This window comes from Trachemys scripta, chromosome 1 (assembly GCF_013100865.1).
Source record: "Trachemys scripta elegans isolate TJP31775 chromosome 1, CAS_Tse_1.0, whole genome shotgun sequence".
In the NCBI taxonomy this organism is placed as follows: domain Eukaryota; kingdom Metazoa; phylum Chordata; order Testudines; family Emydidae; genus Trachemys; species Trachemys scripta.
Window position 1 is genome coordinate 84,834,766 of NC_048298.1, and position 23,007 is coordinate 84,857,772.

Consider the following 23,007-nt stretch of genomic DNA (forward strand, 5'->3'; position numbering starts at 1 on the left):
TAACTTCATGTTTTCAGATCTTTACATATGAAACTTCACAGTGTTGTAACCGTGGGGGTCCTGACCCAAAAGGCAGACAGGTTGGGAGAGTTGCAAGGCTATTGTAGGGGTGTCATGGGATTGTCACCCTTACTTCTGCCCTGCTACTGGCAGAGGCACTGTCTTCAGAGCTGGGCAGCCAGAGAGGAAGGCTGCTGGCTGGGCACCCAGCTCTAAAGCTATCACCACCACCAGCAGCAGTGCAGAAGTGAGAGTTGTAGGCTATGGGGCTGAGAGGGGGCTTTGCCATATTTCTGGTTTTCCCAGCAGTCTCCCGCCTATGTAGGGAGTTAACAGCTGGCGCCACCATCTCCCCGCGCAAGGAGGTGACAGCTGGCACCGAGGAGCTTCCTGCAGCTGGGGTTGATCCCCGAGGTGGGTCTGTCTCACTCCAGAAGCAGCCCTTGCAGGGGAACAGGAAGTCTGGTCCCTTCAAATCCCTGGCCAAAGCTAGCAGCTGGACTCCTGTATAGGGTAGGAGCCCCAGGCTGGGCACCAGATTTCACAGGGAAGATCAGATTCCACGTCCATGACACATTTTTCACGACCATGAATTAGTCCATGAATAGAGCCCTACATATAGACAACCCTGAGAGTCTGAATCTGTGTACTTTTTCAGTCTCCATTAATGTATGGAATAAAGTGTGTAAACCCATTTTTTCTAACGCACACAGTCATTTTCTAAGCATGTTCTAAACCTATATTAGTATTCAAAGCCTTGGTAAAATCTCAAACTAAAAAGACCCCTCTCACAAAGCCAATACTTTAATTTATCCTAACACTAAACTCATAAATAAGATTGTTCAAGGACCTAAGATATGTAAAATGGTTGCTATTTATCATAAATTGATTTTTAACATATTATAGATGGAGCAAGCAGCATGGCCTATATAAAGGTTGCCCAAGCATTTCCATGCTAAAGGCATGATTTTCAGTTTATTATTTTCCAAAAATGTATTTGTTAGACTGAAATTGTATATCTTGCTCTCTGACAGGGATCAGTTTGTTTGTTTTTCCTGAAAGTTCCAACAAAAGTAAGTACAAAGTGATAAAATCCTACTGAGAAAAACAGAAAGGAGCGTAAACTCTGGCAAGTCAAGTGTAAAAATATAATTAGGCAGGCCAAAAAAGAATTTGAAGAGCAACTAGCAAAAGACACAAAAACTAAACCAGAAAAACTTTTTAAAAGTACGCTCAAAGCAGGAAGCCTTCCAAAAAAAAAAATCACTACGGCCACTGGACAATCAAGACGCTGAAGAAGCACTCAAGGCTGTTGTGTTGAAGATAAGTGAATTCTTTCCATTGCACAGAATGTGAGGGAATTTTCCACACCTGAGCCATTCTTTTTAGCTGACAGATCTGAGGAACTGTTTCAGATTGAGGTGTCAATACAGGTGGTTTTGGAACAAAGTGATAAATTAAACAGTAGTAAGTCACCAGGACCAGAAGGTATTCACCCAGAGTTCTGAAGGAATACAAAATTACTAATAACTATGGTGTGTAACCTATCACTTACACCAGCTCTGTACCAAATGACTGGTAACTAAGTGGGGATATATAGAGATCTATAAAATCATGACTGGTGTGGAGAAAGTGAATAAAGAAGTGTTATTTACTCCTTCACATAACACAAGAACCAGGGGTCAAATAAAATTAATAGGCAGCAAGTTTAAAACAAACATAAGGAAGTCTTTCACACAATGTAATCCACCTGTGGAACTTGTTGCCAGGGGATGTTGTTAAGGGCAAAAATATAACCAGGTTAAAAAAATTATACAAGTTCATAGAGGATAGGTCAGCAATAGCTAAGATGGTCCGGGACGCAACCCCGCGCTCTGGGTATCCCTAAATCTCTGACTACCAGAAGCTGGGACTGGACAACGGAGGATGGATCACTCTGTAATTTCCCTGTTCTGTTCATTCGCTCTGAAGCATCTGGCACTGGCCACTGTGGAAAGACAGAATACTGGGCTAGATGGACCATTGGTCTGACCCTGTATGGCCATTCTTTATGTTCTTATGCATTTTATCTGTTAACAGATTCTCTTCCTTTCCCGTTCTCCACTCCTCCAAAGTCCATCCTGTATTTGAACAGCTTTTGTATATCAGCTAAAGGGGACATAGTTCAAACCTGGAATATTCCCCCTACATCACTGATTTGGTGCCTTTGGGTGACTCAGTAAAAATCAGATGTCATTTGGCTGTATTTTAAGTTTCTAAACTGTACTTGACACATGCTCACCATTTCTGATAAAATATAAAAACTAACCATCTGCCAATGTCCCATTTCTATTGTGCATGTTTTTTTTATTAATAGAGTGAAAAACTGATTAGATAATCTTTCAATCTTCCAATGGATTTGTACGTGTATGCATATTACAGTTGAGTATAGTATCAGTTTTAATTAATATGTAGAATATTCTGGAGTATCATCTGTAAAATTGCATATGGAAGGAAGCAAAGGTCTGAAATAAATTTTCTAATCTGCTTTAATGTTGGTTTAACATTCATACACAAAAATGTAATGTAAATACACCTCTACCCCGATATAACGCTGTCCTCGGGAGCCAAAAAATCTTATCGCGTTATACGTGAAACCGCGTTATGTCGAACTTGTGCGCAGCCTCCTCCCCCCCCCGAGTGTTGCTTTATCGCGTTATATCCGAATTCGTGTTATATCGGGGTAGAGGTGTATCATTGTTCTTTACATGATTCCTGGAGTAACATCAAAGTAGTTGAGAGACTAGCTCCTTGCTTTAGGCCCCCAAACTGCATTCTACTTTTCAGAAGAACTGTCACTATGAGCTGTAAGCACAGAAAAAAAACTGTGATGTTAAAGTTTGGGTCTGACCTACTTCCCATTGCAGATAGTGGCTACATGCACAATCACTTTAAAGGGTGCAGAAATTAGCACTCTATTTTCAAGTACTTTTCAGTATTTACTATTTATTAGAGGTATGTCTTGCCATATTAAATTTAACACAGATGGATATACAAAATATGCTTAAGTGACTGGACCCTACTTTGTCCTGTTTTGTTTATTTTTGAAATTTAGTTCTCCATTTTTAATCCCCCTCCTTTTTATTTGTAGTTCTTAAAGTAAAATAAAAATTACTTTGTGTTTTAGATTTTACGCTATATCTTTATATTTAATTTGGTCTTCTGTTGTCCTTGCTTCTGTTTCTTTGCTGAAGGCAGAGAGGGGCTGCTCTGGTAAAGAGTTGGGGAATTCAAGCAGAACAAGCATGCAGAAACTCACCCCCTGAACTGGGGAAGAGAAGTTAATCATAATATTTCATCCAGTGACAAAAGATGCAGAAGTAGAGAGGAGGAAAATAAAAATAATCTCATGGGTAATTTTGGAGACAGGGGGAAAGATGCCACTACAACCCACCAGCAGATCTGAAGGAAGGAAAGAAGTCAGAATCACAAGCAAGGGAAGGAGATGACAAGAGTATCAATAGTGGATCAGCAGGCTGAGAGAGAGCTTTTGATTTACCTGAGCAGTCCCTGTCTGAAACTACTATCAGAAACCAGAATTTTATTTTTTACTCCTGAAAGGTGCAGCATACAGCCTTCATTGGTTCTTTCCTCACCATCCAAACACAACTACAGGCACAAGTTCTTGCTTCCTCAAACTGAATCCTCTCTTTTATTTGATGAGCTGTCCCAGCCTAAAAGCTGGAACCGTCTGGTTGATACATTTCTGCTCACTATCTGATACACAGAATGTCCTGGACCCTGCCCTCAATCAGTATGTGGAAGAAATAGCAGATGAGGAGAAAATGATCTAAAACCAGAGCATAACTTAAAAAGAAATAAACAAACGGCCGATGACATTTTATTCCAGAGAAGAGAGTCACATTTAAAACAAAATATTCTCCAGGAGATTATAACCACATTTTAATCTTTGCAGTAATTTGGCAAAGTGATTTTCTTACCTCTTTGCGATGTTTCTCACTGCCCAGACCTCGCTCCCTCTGTAGTTTCTCAAACTCATTGTTCACATCGATATGAGATACCAGAGTTAGGATCTTCTGAGTCAAACCCTGCTCCATCAGCTCATCTGTAAAGCGTGTTGTCATGGACACCAACTCTGTGCTGTAATGAAGAGACACAACGTATTAACAACTGAAACAACAACTAATACTATTCCTGATCACAGTAGAAGAAATGTGATGAATAAGGCTACGATTTAGTCAACGGAAGTCACAGCAGTAATGGATTCCGTGCCTTTACCAGACCTCCATGACTTCTACGCTTCAGGAGGCAGAGGCGGGACTGTGCGCCCCTGCCTGCAACTGGGGCTGGCAGGAACCAGGACCCTGCAGTCCCAGCCCCGGGGCTTCCACCGGGGACATGCACCCCAGCCCCACGTCATCCCGGGCCTGGCGGGGGCCGCAACCGCGGCCGTATGCCTCAGCCCCCCAGTTTCCGCCGGGGCTGCAACCGGGGCCATGAGCTATAGCCCCCCAGCATAACAGGCTTGGTGGAGGCTGCAGCCAGGGCTGCGCGCCCCACTTGCAGCTTCCCAGGGCCGTGCACCTTTCTAATTCCTCCATTACCTTCACTGTAAGTAACAATGCCCACACTCACATTCTACAGACTTCTCTTCCTCAACAATCCTTGCAACTGGGCAAATTTCCATAGCTCCACCACTCCAGTGAGATATTCATAAATTGATCATCCCTATTACACTAGGGTATTTGTGAATACACTATATACCAACTCAATACAAACTATATTAGTATAATCTATTTACATGGAGTCAACCAGCCAAGGTATGCTTCTACTGTATTTGTTTTGTATTTTACCAAGAGCACCTCACATGCACATATACATTTCTACAGTAAAATTTGCATTTAAATAAAAATAAGTTAAAACTTCTCAGCTTCCCAGATTGTAAGAGCTACGAGTCTTGCAAAGGCAGAGAACTCAGTCTCTTTAGTGGACACAAGCACTTCACATCATGCTTGAGTGACTACTGCTTGTCAGTGCTTGGAGCAGCATTAACTGGCTCTGCAGGGAGCAGCACCTGCCACAACACAGAGCCAGACAGTGAAGGGGTATGCAGGAGCAGAAGAAAAGGGGACTCCCAGGTAAACAATAAAATGTATTTAAAATATGGAAGGATACTGTGCTGAAAAGACAAGAAAGCAACACCATCAAGTTATAGTGAACGAATCTGAAAATTCTTACATCCCCCAAAACTAACCCACCTAGAATCCATCAGTGGCCAACACAGGGAGCGATTTAGCGTGCCTCATATCCAAGTCCCAAACGTAACTAAAAGACAGACCTGAGTTCCAATGTCCATGTCTTGCCCCGTCGTGACTGGATGAGGGCTCGAAGTGAATTGGCAATGCATCTCTTTCCATCCCAATACAAAAGAACTGCCACTAAACCCCTTGTAAGGCCAGGAAAATGAGGTTGCTGGTGCTCCCCTACAGAATGAAAAATACAGAAGCATAAAAAACAAACAAACAAAAAAAAACCACAACCCTCAACATACATAATCAATCATATCTTTGTATTTGATCATATTTTTTTTTAAAAAGAGAAGTACAACAAGCCTATAACAAAGCTCTGAGTCCAAATTATATTTACCAACAAATGTTTATCTTAGCCTCATACACTGCACAAGCAAAGGCCAATAACAATTTAATTGTACTTAAAAGTCAGTTTTTCAGTGCTCATTCAGACAGAAAACCTTAATTTCCAATTTTGTTTAACTTGCTTCTGGACAACCAACATGGTCATATCCACATTTAATAAAAATAGGCAAATCAAAAACTCATATCAGATGTGACAAAGTAGCTGATAATGATTCCTAATGGAATATCTTTTTTAAAAGACAGACTTTAAAGTCAGAAGGGACTATCATGATCATCTAGTCTGCCTTCCTGCACATTGCAAGCCACAGAACCCTCACCCACTCTCTCATATAATAGACCCATAACCTCTGGCTGAATTACTGACATCCTCAAATCATGATTTAAAGACTTCAAGTTACAGAGAATTCACAAACATCATCACTTTTCTGCCTGCCAGATAATGTGGATTACTTGCAATCACATTATTCATATCCTGAGCATCAGTTTCTATGTCATGGCACATAGTACAGCCATAAGCTCATAGTACAATTAATACATACTTCACAAAATGAATCACTACTACATTGTTTTATGAAGAAATTAATAATCAGCTATAAAAAAAATTAATCAATTTATTTCTTGAATCCAGTGATAAATTACTTGTTCAAAGTAACTAACAATATTGTCAGCTCCCTACAGATTATTCCCCCTTTTACAATGACTGACTAAAATAATTTAATGGAATCAAAATAATATTTTTCTACTGCATTACAGTACCAGGAATAATTTTAGATCTTTATGAACATCTTACAGAGTTGGATACTAAAGCCCTAGTCTAACAGAGCATTTAAACATGTGCTTAGCTCTAAGTAAATGACTAGGTCCAATAAGAAGCCTATAAGAATTAAATTTCCCCAACTCTCAGGACGCATTTAGTGTTCAATGAAACTATTGTCCCCACAGTTCAGTGTCTCCTTACCAGCTAGAAGGAGCTCAACAGCTGCCAGCTCTCCAATATCAAAGAGGTCACTCAGGATAAAGGCTTCTCTGATGAGCTGCTCTGGCAAAAGTCTGGTACCCTGCTGACCCTGGATGGCAACCCCTTCAGTACTTGCCTTCTGAATCTTCTCGTGCTGTTGCACATTCTTTGGCTATAAAAAAAAATAAGTAACAGAAGTTCCCAAAAGGGCAAGATGCTGAACAATTATTCATTTCTGTCAAAGCTGATCAGAGAGCAAGAAAAGCTGGTCACATTAATTCTTATTTACAACTACCACTCTGGCATGTTAGGCTTTCATCACAAGCATTGCCTATATTTTTTACATGTAGATAGTAAAGGTGTCCTCAAAGTTATTTCACAGTGTAATGCAGAACAGGGCTTCTTGTGAGGCTATACCAAAAATGATCTTATATCATCAGGGCTGGAGCTTACTTTACTTAGAATAATTTAAGGTCTCAAAATAGCTTTTGATATATTCCCAACAGGAATTTTCCAATCAGAAACGGATCTAACCTTGATGAAAGACATCATGAATGTTGATGAGAAACTGTTAAAGAATAAATTGTTTTACAAATAATACATTATTCCTTTTTTGGATGTCGGTCAACTGCTAAAATGTAGAGAAACAAGATCCTATACGTGCCTGAAGCCTTCAACCTATCAACTTTACAAATAAAAATGAAAACTTCTACTATAAATGTTGCAGGAACGGTATTTTTTCCTTACTGTAATGTTATTTCTAAACGGATATCTACTCCTCCACCAGTCAAGTGCTAAATGGGTTTTTCCCCCTCATCCCACAATCTTCAGAAAGAGCATCCTGTATGCTTTTTGTTTTCAGATGCTTACCTGCTTTGCCTGCTGGCATGCTTAAATAACTGCATCATAAGCATGGAAAAAACACAAGCAGAAATAATTATGTGCTCTAGCTCAGAAGCCTGGATCAAGTAGAAAAACCCATCAGCACTTGATTGACTGAGCAGAGGGTATCATGATGGATAAATAAATTATTCCTCTCCAAACAGTCTGTGTGAAAACCAATGAAGCAAAATTCTGATCAACATCAAATTATTTAAGTGTTCAATTGCAAAAGAAGCCAGATAAATAATAAGACTCTTTCAAGTAATTTTTATTCTTATAGCACCTAAGGGTTCTAACCAAAATTGCGACCTCATTTTGCGAGGCACTGGATAAACATAAAACATAAGATTATAACTCTGTAAGGTAGGGGCTAATTTTAAAAAAGAAAAAAAAATGTCAAGACAAACAAAACACACTGGTCTCTCCCCAACCCATTACAGAAGAGAAAAAGTTAGTTAATTACCGGATTTCTGTACAGTGAGATAAAGTCAGGCTTGTGTTTCTTTAAAACCTGGTCCAGGAGATGAATGGCTTCAGGTTGCCTTTTCCAGATAGCATTTACCACTGTTTGCCAAATGTCCTTGTATGGACCCCACAAACTGGCAGCTAAAAAGAAAAATTTGAAAAAAAAAAAAAATCATATTGAAAGTGGGAAGAGTAGAGGAAAGATTATTTCTCCACACATTACATTCTAGAAACAGATTACTATTTAGATTTACTGCATAGTCTCAATGTGAAAACACAGGAAGTTTTACACACAAATCTTTTACATCCAAAATGAGAATATGCCACTGAATAAAGACAATGCTTTTCTTATTTTGGGAGGTGGAAATCTCCTTGGATTGGGCAGGGAGGAAGCAGGGAGTGGAGAAGAGATGAAGGTGATAGCTGATAAATTCTGGAACCATATTTTCTTTACACAGACATATTTGTTACAAATATAGGCCTCATCCTGCACCCTATCAACTTCAGTAGGACTACTGGGATAAGTAAGAGTTGAAGAGTGTACCAGAATCAGGTGAGGCAAGGCAAGCTTCCTGATTTCAGCTGTTGATATAACAGACCAAAATGGAACAAAATCAACAATATCAGAAACTATACGTGAACAACAATGCTCTGTCATACTTGATTTATTATTACATCTGTCTATGTACAACATTTTGTTAAGCTACTAAGTTATATATCAAAGCAACAGAGTCTCCTGTGGCACCTTTAAGACTAACAGATGTATACATCTCTGTTGCTTTTTACAGATCCAGACTAACACGGCTACCCCTCTGATACTTAAGTTATATATATATATATATATATATATATATATATATATATATATATAACTTAAGTAACCTTTCAAATGTAATCATCCTTTTCTGATTTTAACAGAAGTACAGTTTAAAAGGTGATTTTTATTCACCAGATCGTACTATATTAATAAGATTTTCCCCCATGTTTGTTGCTGCCATACCACATAATGACAGGAGAGTGAGAAATTCAGTAAACAAAAACAAAGAATACTGAATAAAGCATTGCATTGATAAACATCTTACAGAAGTGCAAATTCTGGCTATTAATATTTTATACATAGATTCATAATACATGTTCATCCTCTACAGCAATAAAAGTCAGTTATAGAAATATGAATTTGTTTTACAATACAAAAAAAATTAATGAACCAGCATGAAATTAGTACACTGAGATGCTTTTCACAAGGATTATTTTTGGAAGCTACCCAGCGTCACCAATTGTTATTTAAGCCAAGTCTCAGACCCTACTCTATAATCCAACTCTCCTCCTTCACTTGTCGCCACTGGCACAAGTTTTTGCTTGGAAATGCTATATTTGAATTTAGCTCTGAGGATGAACAATCTCTCCACATTAAAAAGGATATCATTCTGGATCAAAGTTTCTTTGCACAGGAAGGAATTTAGGAAGCTTACACTAAAAGTTTACAGCGTAGCAGCCATGTTAGTCTGTATCCGCAAAAAGAAGAACAGGATGCATCCGAAGAAGTGGGCTGTAGTCCATGAAAGCTTATGCTCTAATAAATTTGTTAGTCTCTAAGGTGCCACAAGTATTCCTGTTCTTCTTTTTACTAAAAGTTTACTTATTTTCTTTCACCAGCACATACACAAGAACAGCATCCTACATTATCAACAGCAACCTTAATATTCAAACACTGATACCGTAATGCACAATCATTCTTCAATCTAGATAGTATAACTGACAAAAGTATGAAGGCATGATATTTGGTAAATAATTCCTGCCTACAGAATATAATCTAGTATTCTGATGGTTTACAAAAAAACTCTCCAAATAACCAGCCAATCTAACATAGAAATGCCAAAGTTTTGTTTGCTGGATATGTCTGATATTACTGAAACAACTTTCATAATCTTCCCAAAACAAATCACCACCAAGATGATAGTACCTACTGTATTATTATTTGTATTGCAGTATGCCTAGAGACCACCAAATCAAGGATCAGGGCCCCACTATGCTAGGTACTGCACAACACATATAACATAAAGATGGTCTCTGCCCCAAAGAGCTTTCAATCTAAGACCTTGTCTCTACACACAACTTGAAATACTTTAACTAAAACTGGGTTAGGCTTAGTTGAACTTTTTTGCAGTGAAAACAATCTCAGGATAAACTCAGAGTGGAGACAAGGCACAGATAGTTTTTAAACTCAGTGTTACTAGTAGAGGTCAACTTTATATTGGCAACCTGGGGTTTACCTCGACTAACTACTCGACGAATGAACTACCCTTGCCTTGTCTCCACCATGAGTTTACACTGAGATAGTCATACTTCTTTGCAGTGAAGACATAGCTTTAGTTAAATCAATGCAACCTCTATATACATGTTCATAAGTCAGTTTACACAAGGCCTATATCAATTTAGTTTAAGTCCAACTAGCAATTCCCACTAGCCAACCAGTGAAAATAGTAGCAGAGTGAAACTGACAATTCTGGATCTGTTTCATTGTTTCTAAACAGTCTTGGAAACAGCAGCAAATGGAGCAGCAATCATGTCTATTTCACTCAGCCAGAGGAAGACACCAACATTTGTGAAAATGGGAAAGAAACTGGGGAAGACAAAAAAGAGAAGCTCAAAAAAGAGGGAAGACAAAAAAGGGGAAGGGAACAAAAAACCTTTGGAGAGTGAAGCGCTTTCCACTCTATAGCATCTAAAAGATGAAAGAGACTGGACACATTTCCACCATTTATTAGCTAAGCCTGGATTCTCTGAGCAGGGTCCAACAATATTACCCTGGTGGGAATTACAGCACATCCTCCCACCAAGCTGGATTGAAGATAGTATTGTATGCGCATGTTCATGTGCATGCAGCACTCAATTACCAAAAGTTCATTTGGCTCCAGCTGCAGCCCCATCATTTTCTCCCATAATCTCAAGGGTGTTTTAGTAGTTTATTTCAAGCCACAGCAAAGATTCTTCCTCATGAAGAATAAGCCACATGCTATGGCCTCAATTCTCAAAACACATACATGCTTCATTTTATGTGGGGGAGTACTGCCATTGGCTTCAAGTGTTCATAGGATGGGGCTAAATCTGGTTCCGCTATTTCCAATTTATGAGCAGGGTTGTTTCTAAAAGGTTAGGGTTTAGATGTTGGAAATATAGGGGTTGGAAGGAAACTCGCTGCACCCACTAGGCAGGCATGAACACACCAGATGGCACCACAGAGCAAGGAGTTCTGCCTCCCAAAGCCTTATCTTCCCCATGTTACCTAGGTTGCCAACTCTCACAATTTCATTATTTATATTGCTGCAGTGGCTAGGAGCCCTAGTCTTGGACCAAAACCGAAATGTGCCAGGCACTGTGCAAAAGAACAAAGAGTCCCTGCACCAAGCAATTTACAGGCCAAGAGTGAGACAAGAAATGAGAGATGGATTCAGCAGACGGGGGACTATAAGGAAATAAGACAGCATTGGTCAGCACCATAAGCTGTGGGCTCAGCTCACCAGCAGCCTAACTGTTGTCATGGGATTTGCTGACTCGGAACACATTTTGTTTTTCTTAGAGCTCCAGCTCCTGGACTCCTATGACTACACGAGACTCGGAGTTTTCATTCCCATGCTGGGGATGCGTTTCTAGCCTTGGCGGCTGCAGAGAACAACTAGGGATGCGGGGGGACGAGAGCCCCTAGGGGCTCAGAAACCAAGAGGCAAAGAACAAGCCCCCATTTATTCATTTGACTTCCTCGGGGGGCCGCTGGCGCACGCGCTTTACCAGCTGGGGCCACGGCGCCCGGCAGCCGCCGCCGGACCCAGACACGCACCCAGACTCCGAGAAACGGGCGGGGCAGGAACAGCCGGGGCCTCCAACGCCCGTCGGGCCCGGGCCGGAGCCGAGGGGCCCCACGCGGGAACAGGGGCCGCAGACGGCGCCTCTTCCACTCCCCCCTGGAGCTCCTGGCCCCGCGCGCTGGGAGAGGGGCCGACGGGGCGCCCCCGCCTGCCGATAGAGGCGAGGGTCGCACGAGCCGGTGCCGTTCCGCCCCCGAATACTGGCCTCGCTCTCAGGCTCATTTTACCTGAATTTACCGCCAACAGCGCCGCCATCTTGGAAATCAACGAACAGGCAGGCGCCGCTGCCGCAGAGAGGCCCGGAAAGAGTTGGGGGCGCCGGAGGCGCTGCCTGCCTAGAAATATCGCTCTCCTCGCCGCCTACAGGGGACGCTACTCCCCATAAAACCCTAGTGGGAAGGTCCCTAATATGTTTGTAAACTATACGCCCCCTCCCAGGTAGTGAGTCTCTTTGAAACAGGCAGGGCTGCCTTTGGCAAGCCGGGGTCTTCATGGGCAGAGCGCGATGCATGCTGGGAATTGTAGTTCATTTCTGGATCGTATGAAGTTATGTAAACGACTGAACTAAAATTCCCACGTAGCCCATCTGCCCCACATTCTTTATCCAGGGTGAAACAGGATGGATGGATGTGTTCAGGACCTTTATTCTGCTCAATACAAAACCACATTACTAGTGAGCCCACTGTCGTGTGCAAAAAAATTCATATGCACCAGGACCACACTAGAGACAAACTCTACTCACCCACCCACACTTGAATGGGGGGAAAAGTGTGATCTTACTGTCCTGCTTAATAAATAAATAAACTATTTGCTTCAAAAAAACTAGAATTTCCAAAGGTTATATTAATATAACCTATTTAAGTAGTCACAATGACCAACCTTGCCTTCTCTATGTGACCCTTTATAATTTTCTCAGGAAAGTTCTTTTTTTACTAGAATGTATATTAATAAGCTGAATTGCAATGTGTTACATACTAGATTAATGTCTGAAAGGGAAACAGACCTCATGTCCCCCGACTCCTGGTTTTCCTACTGGAAGCCGGTGGAGATACATTTACAAAAATGACACAACTGTAATAAAAACAAGTATTAACAGTGTCCAACTTAGTTTATATTATGGTCTGTGAAGTGAGTTCTATAGCAATTATAGTCTTAATAGGAGAAGTTATTTGGAAGCGTTAGTTAGGGTGACCAGATGTCCCGATTTTATAGGGACAGTCCCAATTTTTGGGTCTTTTTCTTATATAGGCTCCTATTACTCCCCATCCCCACTTGCTGTCTGGCCTTTGTTCTGGAAAAAAATTCATGTACCAAAAAAAAACCCCAAATTTTAATTTAAAAAAAATCCTAAAATTTTTGACCAATTCTAAAAACAGTTGTATTGGATTTGGAATTATATGTCTTGTAGTCTTTGATTATGGGGCAAGGAACATTTAAATTGTAACAAGATCAGTAGTCTCAAAAGAAAGTTGAGGAAAGGACTGTCAGAGGAGAAGAGACTTGAACATCTATCTAGAGCTAAGGAAGGTGTACTAATGTCTGACAAGTCTCCCACATCTGAATATCACCTACTGCCTTCCTGCTTTGAAATAATATCTCTTGCAAGGCTCTTCCAGCCATTATAATGATTGCAACTTTTCTTCAGCATATTCCCATAGAGATAGGAGATGCCTTCAAGAGACACATTTATGTCAGTGGCCAATAGCCTAACACTTTCACACTTGAACTTTATTAAAATTAAGTTTCTCTTGCTGCAAAACCATGTTGTACAAACTATATCCATGAAGAGCAGACAGCAAATACTAACGAAGAAAGACAACAGGATAGGAGAGGAAAGAAAAGAGACAATACAGAGAAAGCAGAAACTCTGGAGAGTCAGGATGAATTAGGGAGAGACAAAAGCCAGAAGAAAGGGAATTACAGTGGAGAGTAGTCAAAGCAGAAAGAGGAGAGATGGAAAGAAAGGAAAAGAAAGCAAGAACGAGAAAACCCATCCTGCCAGAATGAATTCCTCTCACAGAGCTTGAAGAGTAAATATTTGAGAAAGGGATATCTTTTTTTTTAGACCATTGCTTATATTAAACTAATTTGTTTATTTTAATGAAAGGAATTGTATTCCCCTAAACTCTTTCTCATTCTGGTCCTGGCCATTTGTCAATCATAGATCTAGCCCATTCAGAGGTCAGAAATGACAGAGGTAACAGGAGACTCAAATTGTTTGATCTCAGGTAGGAAAAAATGGAGCAAGAGAGGGAGTGGAAATTGAAAGTAAAAAAGATAAAGGAGAAAACAAAAATAGGAAACAGATCTCTTTTGGCAGAAGGGAAAGTTGTCATATTTCTTTTGGCATTAAGATGTTTCCAGATTGTATACATTTAAAAAAAATCCCATTGGAAGAGGAGATCCTGTGTAACCTGCACAGATCAAACATTTAAAACTTCCAGATAATTCATCGACTTGCTCTGCCAATAGCTTAGATAGCAGCAGCAACAACAAAATACAATGAAAAATGGGTAGGAGAGGAGGTCCTTGAGGAAGAACAAACGGATTGGCCGGATCTATTTACAGTTTTTATACCAGTTCAACTTTGTGTGTGGGTATGATTTTTTTACCAAAATAATTATATCAATACAACTCCTTGGGTGAATTCAGTTATACTGGTACAGTAGTGCCTAATAGCACTATAGCTTATTCCCTTTCACGTATGCAAATAAGTTATATTGGTATAAGCACCGTTGTAGAGTTCAAACTAGGGAAATTGTAACGCTTTATCTATACTGATATAGTCCACACCAGGGAGGTTGTACTGCTTTAACTATACTGATATAGTTAAAGTAGTACAACTTTTGGTGTAGACAAGCCCTTAGGCAATGATCCTCTGCTTATTCCTATTTTATTTGTTATCTTGTAATTTATGATCCCATTGTTTATCCAGAATCACAGAAAGGTGGAATATGTCTTAGGGTATGTCTACCTACGAAATTAGGTCAAATTTATAGAAGCCGGTTTTATAGAAATCGGTTTTATACAGTTGATTGTGTGTGTCTCCACATAACATGCTCTAAGTGCACTAAGTCGGCGGACCGCGTCCACAGTACCGAGGCTAGCGTCGACTTCCGGAGCGTTGCACTGTGAGTAGCCATCCCACAGTTTCCGCAGTCTAGACATAGCCTAAGACTCATTGATCCTGCTGGCTTGGAGGGCTCAAGTCATCCCTGATTTAGCCAATGGAGCATGACCAGAGATGGATTTGATGGATTGTGCTTTAATGATATTCTGAGATAGAGTTTAGACACAAAACAAGAAAAACAGTCAGTTCTGTGGCTTTTACTGGGTATTACATATTTGGTTGTGATATATGAGATCCTCATATGAAAGGTACTATATATTGAAAGTGGAAATAATTATTCCTAATAATTAAAATTATTAGCACAGTGGACCCTGATTGGCATTCTAGGAGCTACCTACTATAATACAAATAAATAATAATAATATATATAGACATCATGGTTGTAAGCTAAACCACACATTTAAAACAATGGAGTTAATTTAGTATCTTTTTCAATTTACCATAATTTCTTTCCTAGGCTTAACTTATAGTGGCCTTGTTATCACCTGCAGCTTGATGAGCTAGAGTGAAAATTAAAAGGCATTTCTGCATTTTAGCAGACAAAAATGGTTTGTAAAAGAGGTGCTCCTTTATGTAAGTACAGTACATTCTTTAAATTGTGAAATGTGCTTGTGCATCCCAAATGTTGCAAGAGATGCAGTGTTGACTACTGATCAAAGCAGAAGAATTTCTGAGACCTGTCCCTGCTCTGACACTGTCTGTGACTCAGGTGTGTATACATTATGCAGATTATGCCAGCAAAGCTATGTCAGCATAGCTGTGCCAGCATAACCCCATTGTATAGACACAGCCTACACCAACGGATGGGGTTTTTCTATCCCTGTAAGGATGCCACCTCTGAACAACTATAATTAAGTTGACAGAAGCATTTTCCCATAGCCAAAGCAGCATCTACACTTGTAGTTAGGTTGGCATCGCTCCGGCATTCAGGGCTGTGTTTTTTCATACCCCTGACTGACATAGCTATGTAGATCTAACTTTTAAGTGTAGATCAAGTCTCAGTTTACTCATCTGTAAATAACTGGTATAATATTTTACAGTAGGTCTGGACTGCTGAGCAATTGGGTGATTATTATGGTAGAGTTTGTGTCCCTGCCTAGACTTGCAAAAAGGGTGTATTTTTCAATTGTGTTAGCTCACTTGGATGAAAAAAACCCTTACCACTTGTTAACATGCAGGCTAACATATCTGAAATCATGTTAGCTGACTATGGCTATGTCTTCTCTGAAAAAAAGCTATGTTTTATACGTCAGCTGTCTCAAAGTAAAATATTAGCAGGGGCAAGACACAGGTAGTTTTTACCTTGATGTATCTAGATCAGCTGGAGGTATAGGGCTACAATGAGGCAATGACTACCGTGCCTTGTCTCTAGTAAGATTTTACATGAGTTGGGGCTTGTCTGCACGTAAAATGCTGCAGCTGTGCTGCTATAGTACTTCAGTGTAGATGCTATCTATCTAGGTAATCCATCTCCACAAGGGGCAGTAGCTAGGTTGATCAAATAATTCTTCCATTGATCTAGCACTGTCTACATAGGGACTTGGGTCAGCTTAACTATGCTACTCAGAGGGGTGGATTTTTCACACCCTGACCAACGTAATTATGCCCATATAGTTTTCTAGTGTAGATGGAAAAAACACAGCTTTTTTGCAGTGATGACATTACCTGTGCTGTCACTTAGGGAGGAGCATAGATTTTAACTTCATCAGTTTAGCAATTACAATTTCTATGTTGTGACTAGAGTTTTAGAAGGTGTTAATCACACCTCTGAATCCTAGTTTAGACAAGACCTTTAGCTAAATAGGTTTTCAAAAAACAACATATTTCTATCTGGCTTCCTATCCTAGGTGCTTCCCATGATACCTAGACTAGTCAGGAAAACCATACTAGGTTGTTGCTAGTACAGTTTCAACTGTAGTAAGGAGATGGGTTCTTTTTACTCCAAGGCAAAAAATGGGCTGAAAGGTCTCAGCATTTCTTGAATACCTGCCTCAGAATCTGTATGGGTGAACACTGACATCTATTGGCCCTCTTACCATAGTTGCAACAATTAGCAATTATTATACTAATAATATCTTTTTGAAATAATTATTTATTTGTTTGATAAATAATATCAATAATCTTTTCTTCTCAAAGGCTGGATCTCTCCAATCATACATTCATGCTACAGTGGTCAAATGAATTGGTCAGATGATGCATCCTGATTTGTGTGGAGAATGGGACTTTTCATTAGATAATTCCTGCTGGCTGGCCTACTGGTCTGTCGATCTTTTTAATCTTTGTTCCCTGGCATGAAGTTAAGAATATGTTTTGCCCCCCCTTCAGAAATAACTTCTGATTTTAGCTTCTAAAGGGAATAGGGGTGGGCCCAGGTCATAGCTTCTAAAGGGGCAGGGGGAGGGATAGCTCAGTGGTTTGAGCATTGGCCTGCTAAACCCAGGGTTGTAAGTTCAATCCTTGAGGGGGCCACTTGGGGATCTGGGACAAAATCAGTACTTAGTCTTGCTAGTGAAGGCAGGGGGCTGGACTCAATGACCTTTCAAGGTCCCTTCCAGTTCTAGGAGATGGGATATCTCCATTAATTTGTTTATTTTTAGAAATAATCTGATGATTGTGACAATGTATCAGCTGGTAGCTGATGAAAGAAAACATAGTTAACATCTCCCTGTTACCACATAAACTGGGATTCTACCATAAAAAGTGACTCTAAAAATGTCAGTGTGGAGTTCTATATTACTATTAGTAATTTGTATTGTAGTTGTGCCTAGGCCCAGGCCCCATTGTGCTAGGCACTGTACATATGTAAATAAAAAGACAGTCCATGTCCCAAAGAATTTGCAATCCTAGCATGTTGCGAGAGATAATATTTGGGTAAAACAGACAAAAGGGAGAATGAAGCAGGTGATCAAGGTACCAGGTAATTATAGGCCTATCAACCTGACATTGACCCTGGGCAAGATAATCAAGCATGAAGCATCTGTGTGAAGTCACAAGGGATACTGTTCCCCTGGGTCAGAGGCCTGCAGCTGACTAGCTGGCTAATTAGCCCAGCCACTGCACCTGGGAAAAGACCGCCAAACTTAATTTGCTGATCTTCATATACAGAGGAGCAGGAACTGGAAGGTGGTTGCAGTATCTACCAGAGGTTGGAGTAAATGTTAGGCAGAAGAGTACAGACAGGTAGAAAGAAGATGGGGGAAAGTTCTGGTATCACAAAGACTCTAAGATAAGAACCAGGAACTTTTGGGTTGATGAACTTGTTGGGTGAGGGACAAACTTGGGGTAAGGGATTTAATCCCTACAGACTCTGAGGGGAGAGGCTGTGAAACTTTGGTCCTGTTTTTGTTAAGAAGGTTGAAATAAAACCCACAGCAATTAATCTGTGTGGAAACAACCCTCCCTGGATTCTGTGAAAGGGCTCCAGGCAGAATTTGCCTGGGGAAGAGAGTGGGCTCAGCTGGAACATATCTAGGCCCAGCTGGTAGAGGGTGCTAAAAGGTAAGCCCCAATCCTTTACTAATCAAGTCCCATGCCAGACTGTAAAGAATTAAAGTAGGTTAATGTAATTTAATGCAAATCAATATGGGTTTATGGAAAATGGATCCTATCAAACTAGCTTGATACCTTTTTTGATGAGATTTCAAGTTTGGTTGATCAAGTTGATAGTGTTGACATAATATACTTAAATTTCTGTACCACATTTTGATAAATTAGACCAATATAAAATGAACATGCCACATGTTACATGGATTTAAAAACTGGCTAACTGATAGATCTCAAACTGTAGCTGTAAATGGGGAATTGTTATAAAGGGGGTATGCTTCCAACAGGGTCCCTTGAGGATTGGTTCTTGGCTGGGGCAGTGAGTTATATGGGCCTGTGCTCTAGCAACATTCAAGGTGTGGGGGCCCCACTCCACCAATGTTTGGGGCTGGGTCTCTTCCTCCAGCACCGCTTGCTACCCCTGTGTGCCTCCCCCTGGGCGTCCCTGCCTGGGCTGCTGTTCTGCTTTGTGCTCCCTCACCTGCCGCTGCTACAAAAGGGAGTGGTGCTGGTGGCAGGCTGAGCAGCCACCACCTGCAGGGGGAGGGGGTGCACACATGATAGCAGACCCCCACCCCGGCACCCACCACTGTGGAGATGAGGGGACTTCCTCGACCTGACAGGCCCTAGCAGCATGTGCAATGACAGTGGTGTGGGGTGAGTGTGCTGGAGGGACCAAGAGGGGAGCTGCTGCCCTCCCCCTGGAGCTTGCTGGTGGGGAGAGGGCTGGGGGAGTCCTCTCTATCCCCAGCCCTGGAGCAGCTTGCCTGCACCCCCAAACTCCTGATCTCTGGCCCCACCCCAGAGCCTGTACCCCCAGCCAGAGCCTTGAGTACCCTCCTTCACCTGAACCTCTCATCCCTGGCCCTATTTCACAACCCTGGCCCTAAGCCCATCTTAAACCCCTCAGTCAGAGCCCCCAACCCTCTGCCCTAGCACCCTCCAAAACCCTCATCCCCAGAGTCCCCACTCCCAGTCAGAGACCTCATCCCACCACACTCTCCACATTGTACAATATAGGGAAACAGTTAAATGCTTACTGTTTCCAGTCCACTTATACATTTTAAAAAATATATATATCTGCTTACAAGGCAGGGGGTGGGCAGGACTTGGACCTGTTCTAGCCACCACCAAAAATTATACAAACCTGCTGACCCACAGTGGAACCTATAGGGGATATAATCAAACAATTACAATCCATACTTGAGGAGGACCACATCCTGAAAGAAACCTTTCCCAAACTCCTCCTTCTGGCCTTCAGTCAACTCTCCAGCCTCACCAAGCTCATCATCAGAAGCAAGCTCCCTACAGGCCAGGACACACCACTTCGAAGTAGCGCTGGACCCTGTCAGAACAGCAGATGCAAAACTTGCAGATAAATTTCCACTGCTACAATGATCAATACCCACCACTGCACACCTTTCAAGATTCATAGATCCTACATGTGCATGTCATAACAGCTGATTTACCTCCAGTGCACCCAATGCCCCAACAACAATAATGTGGGTGAAACCAGACAATCATTATGCTCTCAAATGAACTCACACAGAAAAATGATAGATAAAAACTCCATATCACCCATGGGTGAAAATTTTTCATACAGTGATCAGTCCATATGTGATCTTTCAATACTCATCTTTAAAGGAAACCTGCACAACACTGTTAAAATACAAGCTTGTGAACTTACTCATAGCTCTGCTAGACATCAAAAACCATGGACACTGGTTTTATGGCTCATTACAACAATTTGTAATTCACCCCAATGCCTGCACTTTAATTGCCCACTTCAAACTCCTTATGCATAACAATCTAATCCTCAATTGCCCACTTCTTTTCAAGTGGCATCCTACAACATATTAGCCCTTATGCTTAACTATCTGTCTCAACTTGTATTTAGCTCAGACACTATTTATTCCTTTCCCCAGACCTGAAGAAGAGCTCTGTGTAGCTCAAAAGCTTTTACCTACCAACAGAAGTAGGTCCAGTAAAAGATTTTTATCTCACCTACCCTGCCTCTCTCCAATACAAATAGGCATGTAGACCCATCTGAAAAGAGCTTAAAAGAAGAAAGTGGTTTTCAAGTGGATTTGAAGAAGGAATAGGAGGAAGTTTGGCACAAGGAAAATGGGGGACTTCACCATGCAGGAGGGGCAATATGGAAGAGGTTATAAGACCAAGAATAAGAGGAGGAGAGGAAAAGGGAGTAGAGCAGTGAGGGGAAGTGTAGTGGGAATTGTGCAGAGGCTTGAAACTAGTAAAGTGACTTGAAAAGAGTGGTGCATTGAAAGCAGCAGGAAGTACCTTTGTCTTGTCTGCTTGACCTGCATGCTAAAGTTGGTTTGAGTTTTGTAGAAGGAAAGGATTCTCTATAACAACTTTTAGAATGTCAAACTGCAAATATGCTTATATCAGATGACTCCATAGTCCTCTTGGAACTAAAATTGGAAGCAGAGATTAGAAACTTTTATAAATGAAGAGCTAATTGGTTTCTTCTACAGACTCAATGAATAATTCAGGATCTTTAAAGAAGAGAGCTCAAACTGAGCCCATCCTTGCATTCCCATTTCCTTGTTTTTCTGTAGATACTAAGCCTACTTAGCATCATTTAGATATCATCATAGTCATTATAGGCCTGTTAGCCTGACCTAGATCCCGGGCAAGATAATGGAGCCGCTGCTATGAGACTGGATTGATTAAGAGCTAAAGGAGGGCAATGTAATTAATTCAAATCAACATGGGTTTATGAAAAATATATCCTAGCAAACTAACTTGATAGCTATCTTTGAGATTACAAGTTTGGCTGATAAAGGTAATAGTGTTGACATAATATACTTACATTTCTGCAAGGTGTTTGACTTGGTACCACATGACACTTCGATTAAAAAAAACCTAGAATATCATCAGATTAACATGGCATATGTTAAATGGATTAAAAACTGGCTAACTGATAAGTTTCAGACTAACTGTAAATGGGAATTGTCATTGAGTGGGTCTGCAAGGATTGTTCCTTATGATAGTTAACATTTTTATTAATGACCTGGAAGAAAACAAAATCATTGATAGTGTGCAGATGACACACAAAATGGGAGAGTGGTAAATAATGAAGAGAACAGGTCACTGATTCAGACCAATCTGGATGGCTTGGTAAACTGGGCATAAGTAAACAATATTGTATACATATTAAAACATATATAGGTGCAAATGTAGGCCATACTTACAAGATAGGGGGACTCTTCTCTAGGAAGCAGTGACTCTGAAAAAGATTTGGGGGTTGTGGTGGATAAACAGCTTAACATGCTCTCCCTGTGTGAGGCTGTGGCCAAAAGAGCTAATGTGATCCTGGAATGCATAAACAGAAGAATCTCAAGTAGGAGTAGAAAGGTTGTTTTACTTCTGTGTTTGTCATAGATGTGACTGCTGCTGGAACACTGTGTCCAGTTCTGGTGCTCACAATTCAAAAGATGTTGATTAAATTGGAGAGGGTTCAGAGAAGAGTCATGAGAATGATCAAAGGATTAGAAAACATGCCTTCTAGTGATAGACTCAAGAAGCTCACTCTAGTTAGCTTAGCAAAAAGGATAAGGGGTGACTTTATTACAGTTTATAAGTAGCTATATGGAAATAAATATTTAATAATGAACAGTTCAATTTAGCAGAGAAAGGTAAAACACAATCCAATGGCTGGGAGTTGAAGATAGACAAATTCAGGCTGGGATTAAGGTGTACACTTTTAATAGTGAGTAATTAACCATTGGAGCTATTTACCAAGGGTCCTTGTGATTTCTACATCACTGACAATTTTTAAATCAGGATTGGATGTTTTTCTAAAAGATATACCCTAGGAATTAATTGGGGTAAATTCTCTGGCCAGTACAGGAAGTCAGACTAGATTATCACAATGGTTCCTTCTGGCCTTGGAATGTGTTTAGTATAATAAATTGCAGTGTCAGCAAATCAACTGCCTTATTGGCATTCACTGTGTTCAGTAGTTTCCATATCTAATTTGCAGGCAGTAGATGTTTTTTCTAACTGACAGCCCCACAAACTCAGTCTGGGTTTGGACAATTGAGCTGGGTCCTTATACGTTGCATATCATTTTGCATCAGTTGTATAGCTTCTGCAGACTAAAATATGCCCTCAGTTACATTTGTGCAATCCCATTGATTCCAGATTATGAATTTGGTGAAATGGCTGTGACCCGACATAAAGGTAAGGGGATTGCACAGGAGACGAGGGTATAATCAGAAGGTAATAGGATGCAAAAGCATATCTGTGGTCACAAGATAACCTAGAGGGTCTCTATTACTGCAGGAGATGGGGAGGGGGAACCCAGCTTGATAGAGCCCACGCTAAATTGGCAGAGCTGGCCATTTAATACATGCAAACTAAGTACACTTCCTATGGGAATAGGTGAGATTCAGTGAATATGAACCCCACATTTTAGGGTAGAGCCATGTATTAAATACTTCACACAGGGCCGCCAAGAGCGGGTTCGTGCCCTGGTGAAAA

At 40.8% G+C, this 23,007-nt stretch overlaps 1 protein-coding gene across 1 annotated transcript in view; it reads right to left on the reverse strand.

Moving 5' to 3' along the window:
* NUP205 (nucleoporin 205) overlaps window positions 1-12,114 on the reverse strand; it is a 66,646-nt gene extending 54,532 nt beyond the window's left edge. Inside the window, exons 1-5 of the mRNA XM_034773820.1 lie at window positions 12,053-12,114; window positions 7,958-8,100; window positions 6,613-6,784; window positions 5,339-5,483; window positions 3,981-4,140 (exon numbers count right to left, since the gene is read on the reverse strand). Of these exons, the coding sequence (XP_034629711.1) occupies window positions 3,981-4,140; window positions 5,339-5,483; window positions 6,613-6,784; window positions 7,958-8,100; window positions 12,053-12,080 (648 nt within the window). The 5' untranslated portion in view covers window positions 12,081-12,114. The remainder of the gene's footprint in view (window positions 1-3,980; window positions 4,141-5,338; window positions 5,484-6,612; window positions 6,785-7,957; window positions 8,101-12,052) is intronic.
* Window positions 12,115-23,007: the final 10,893 nt, after the last annotated feature.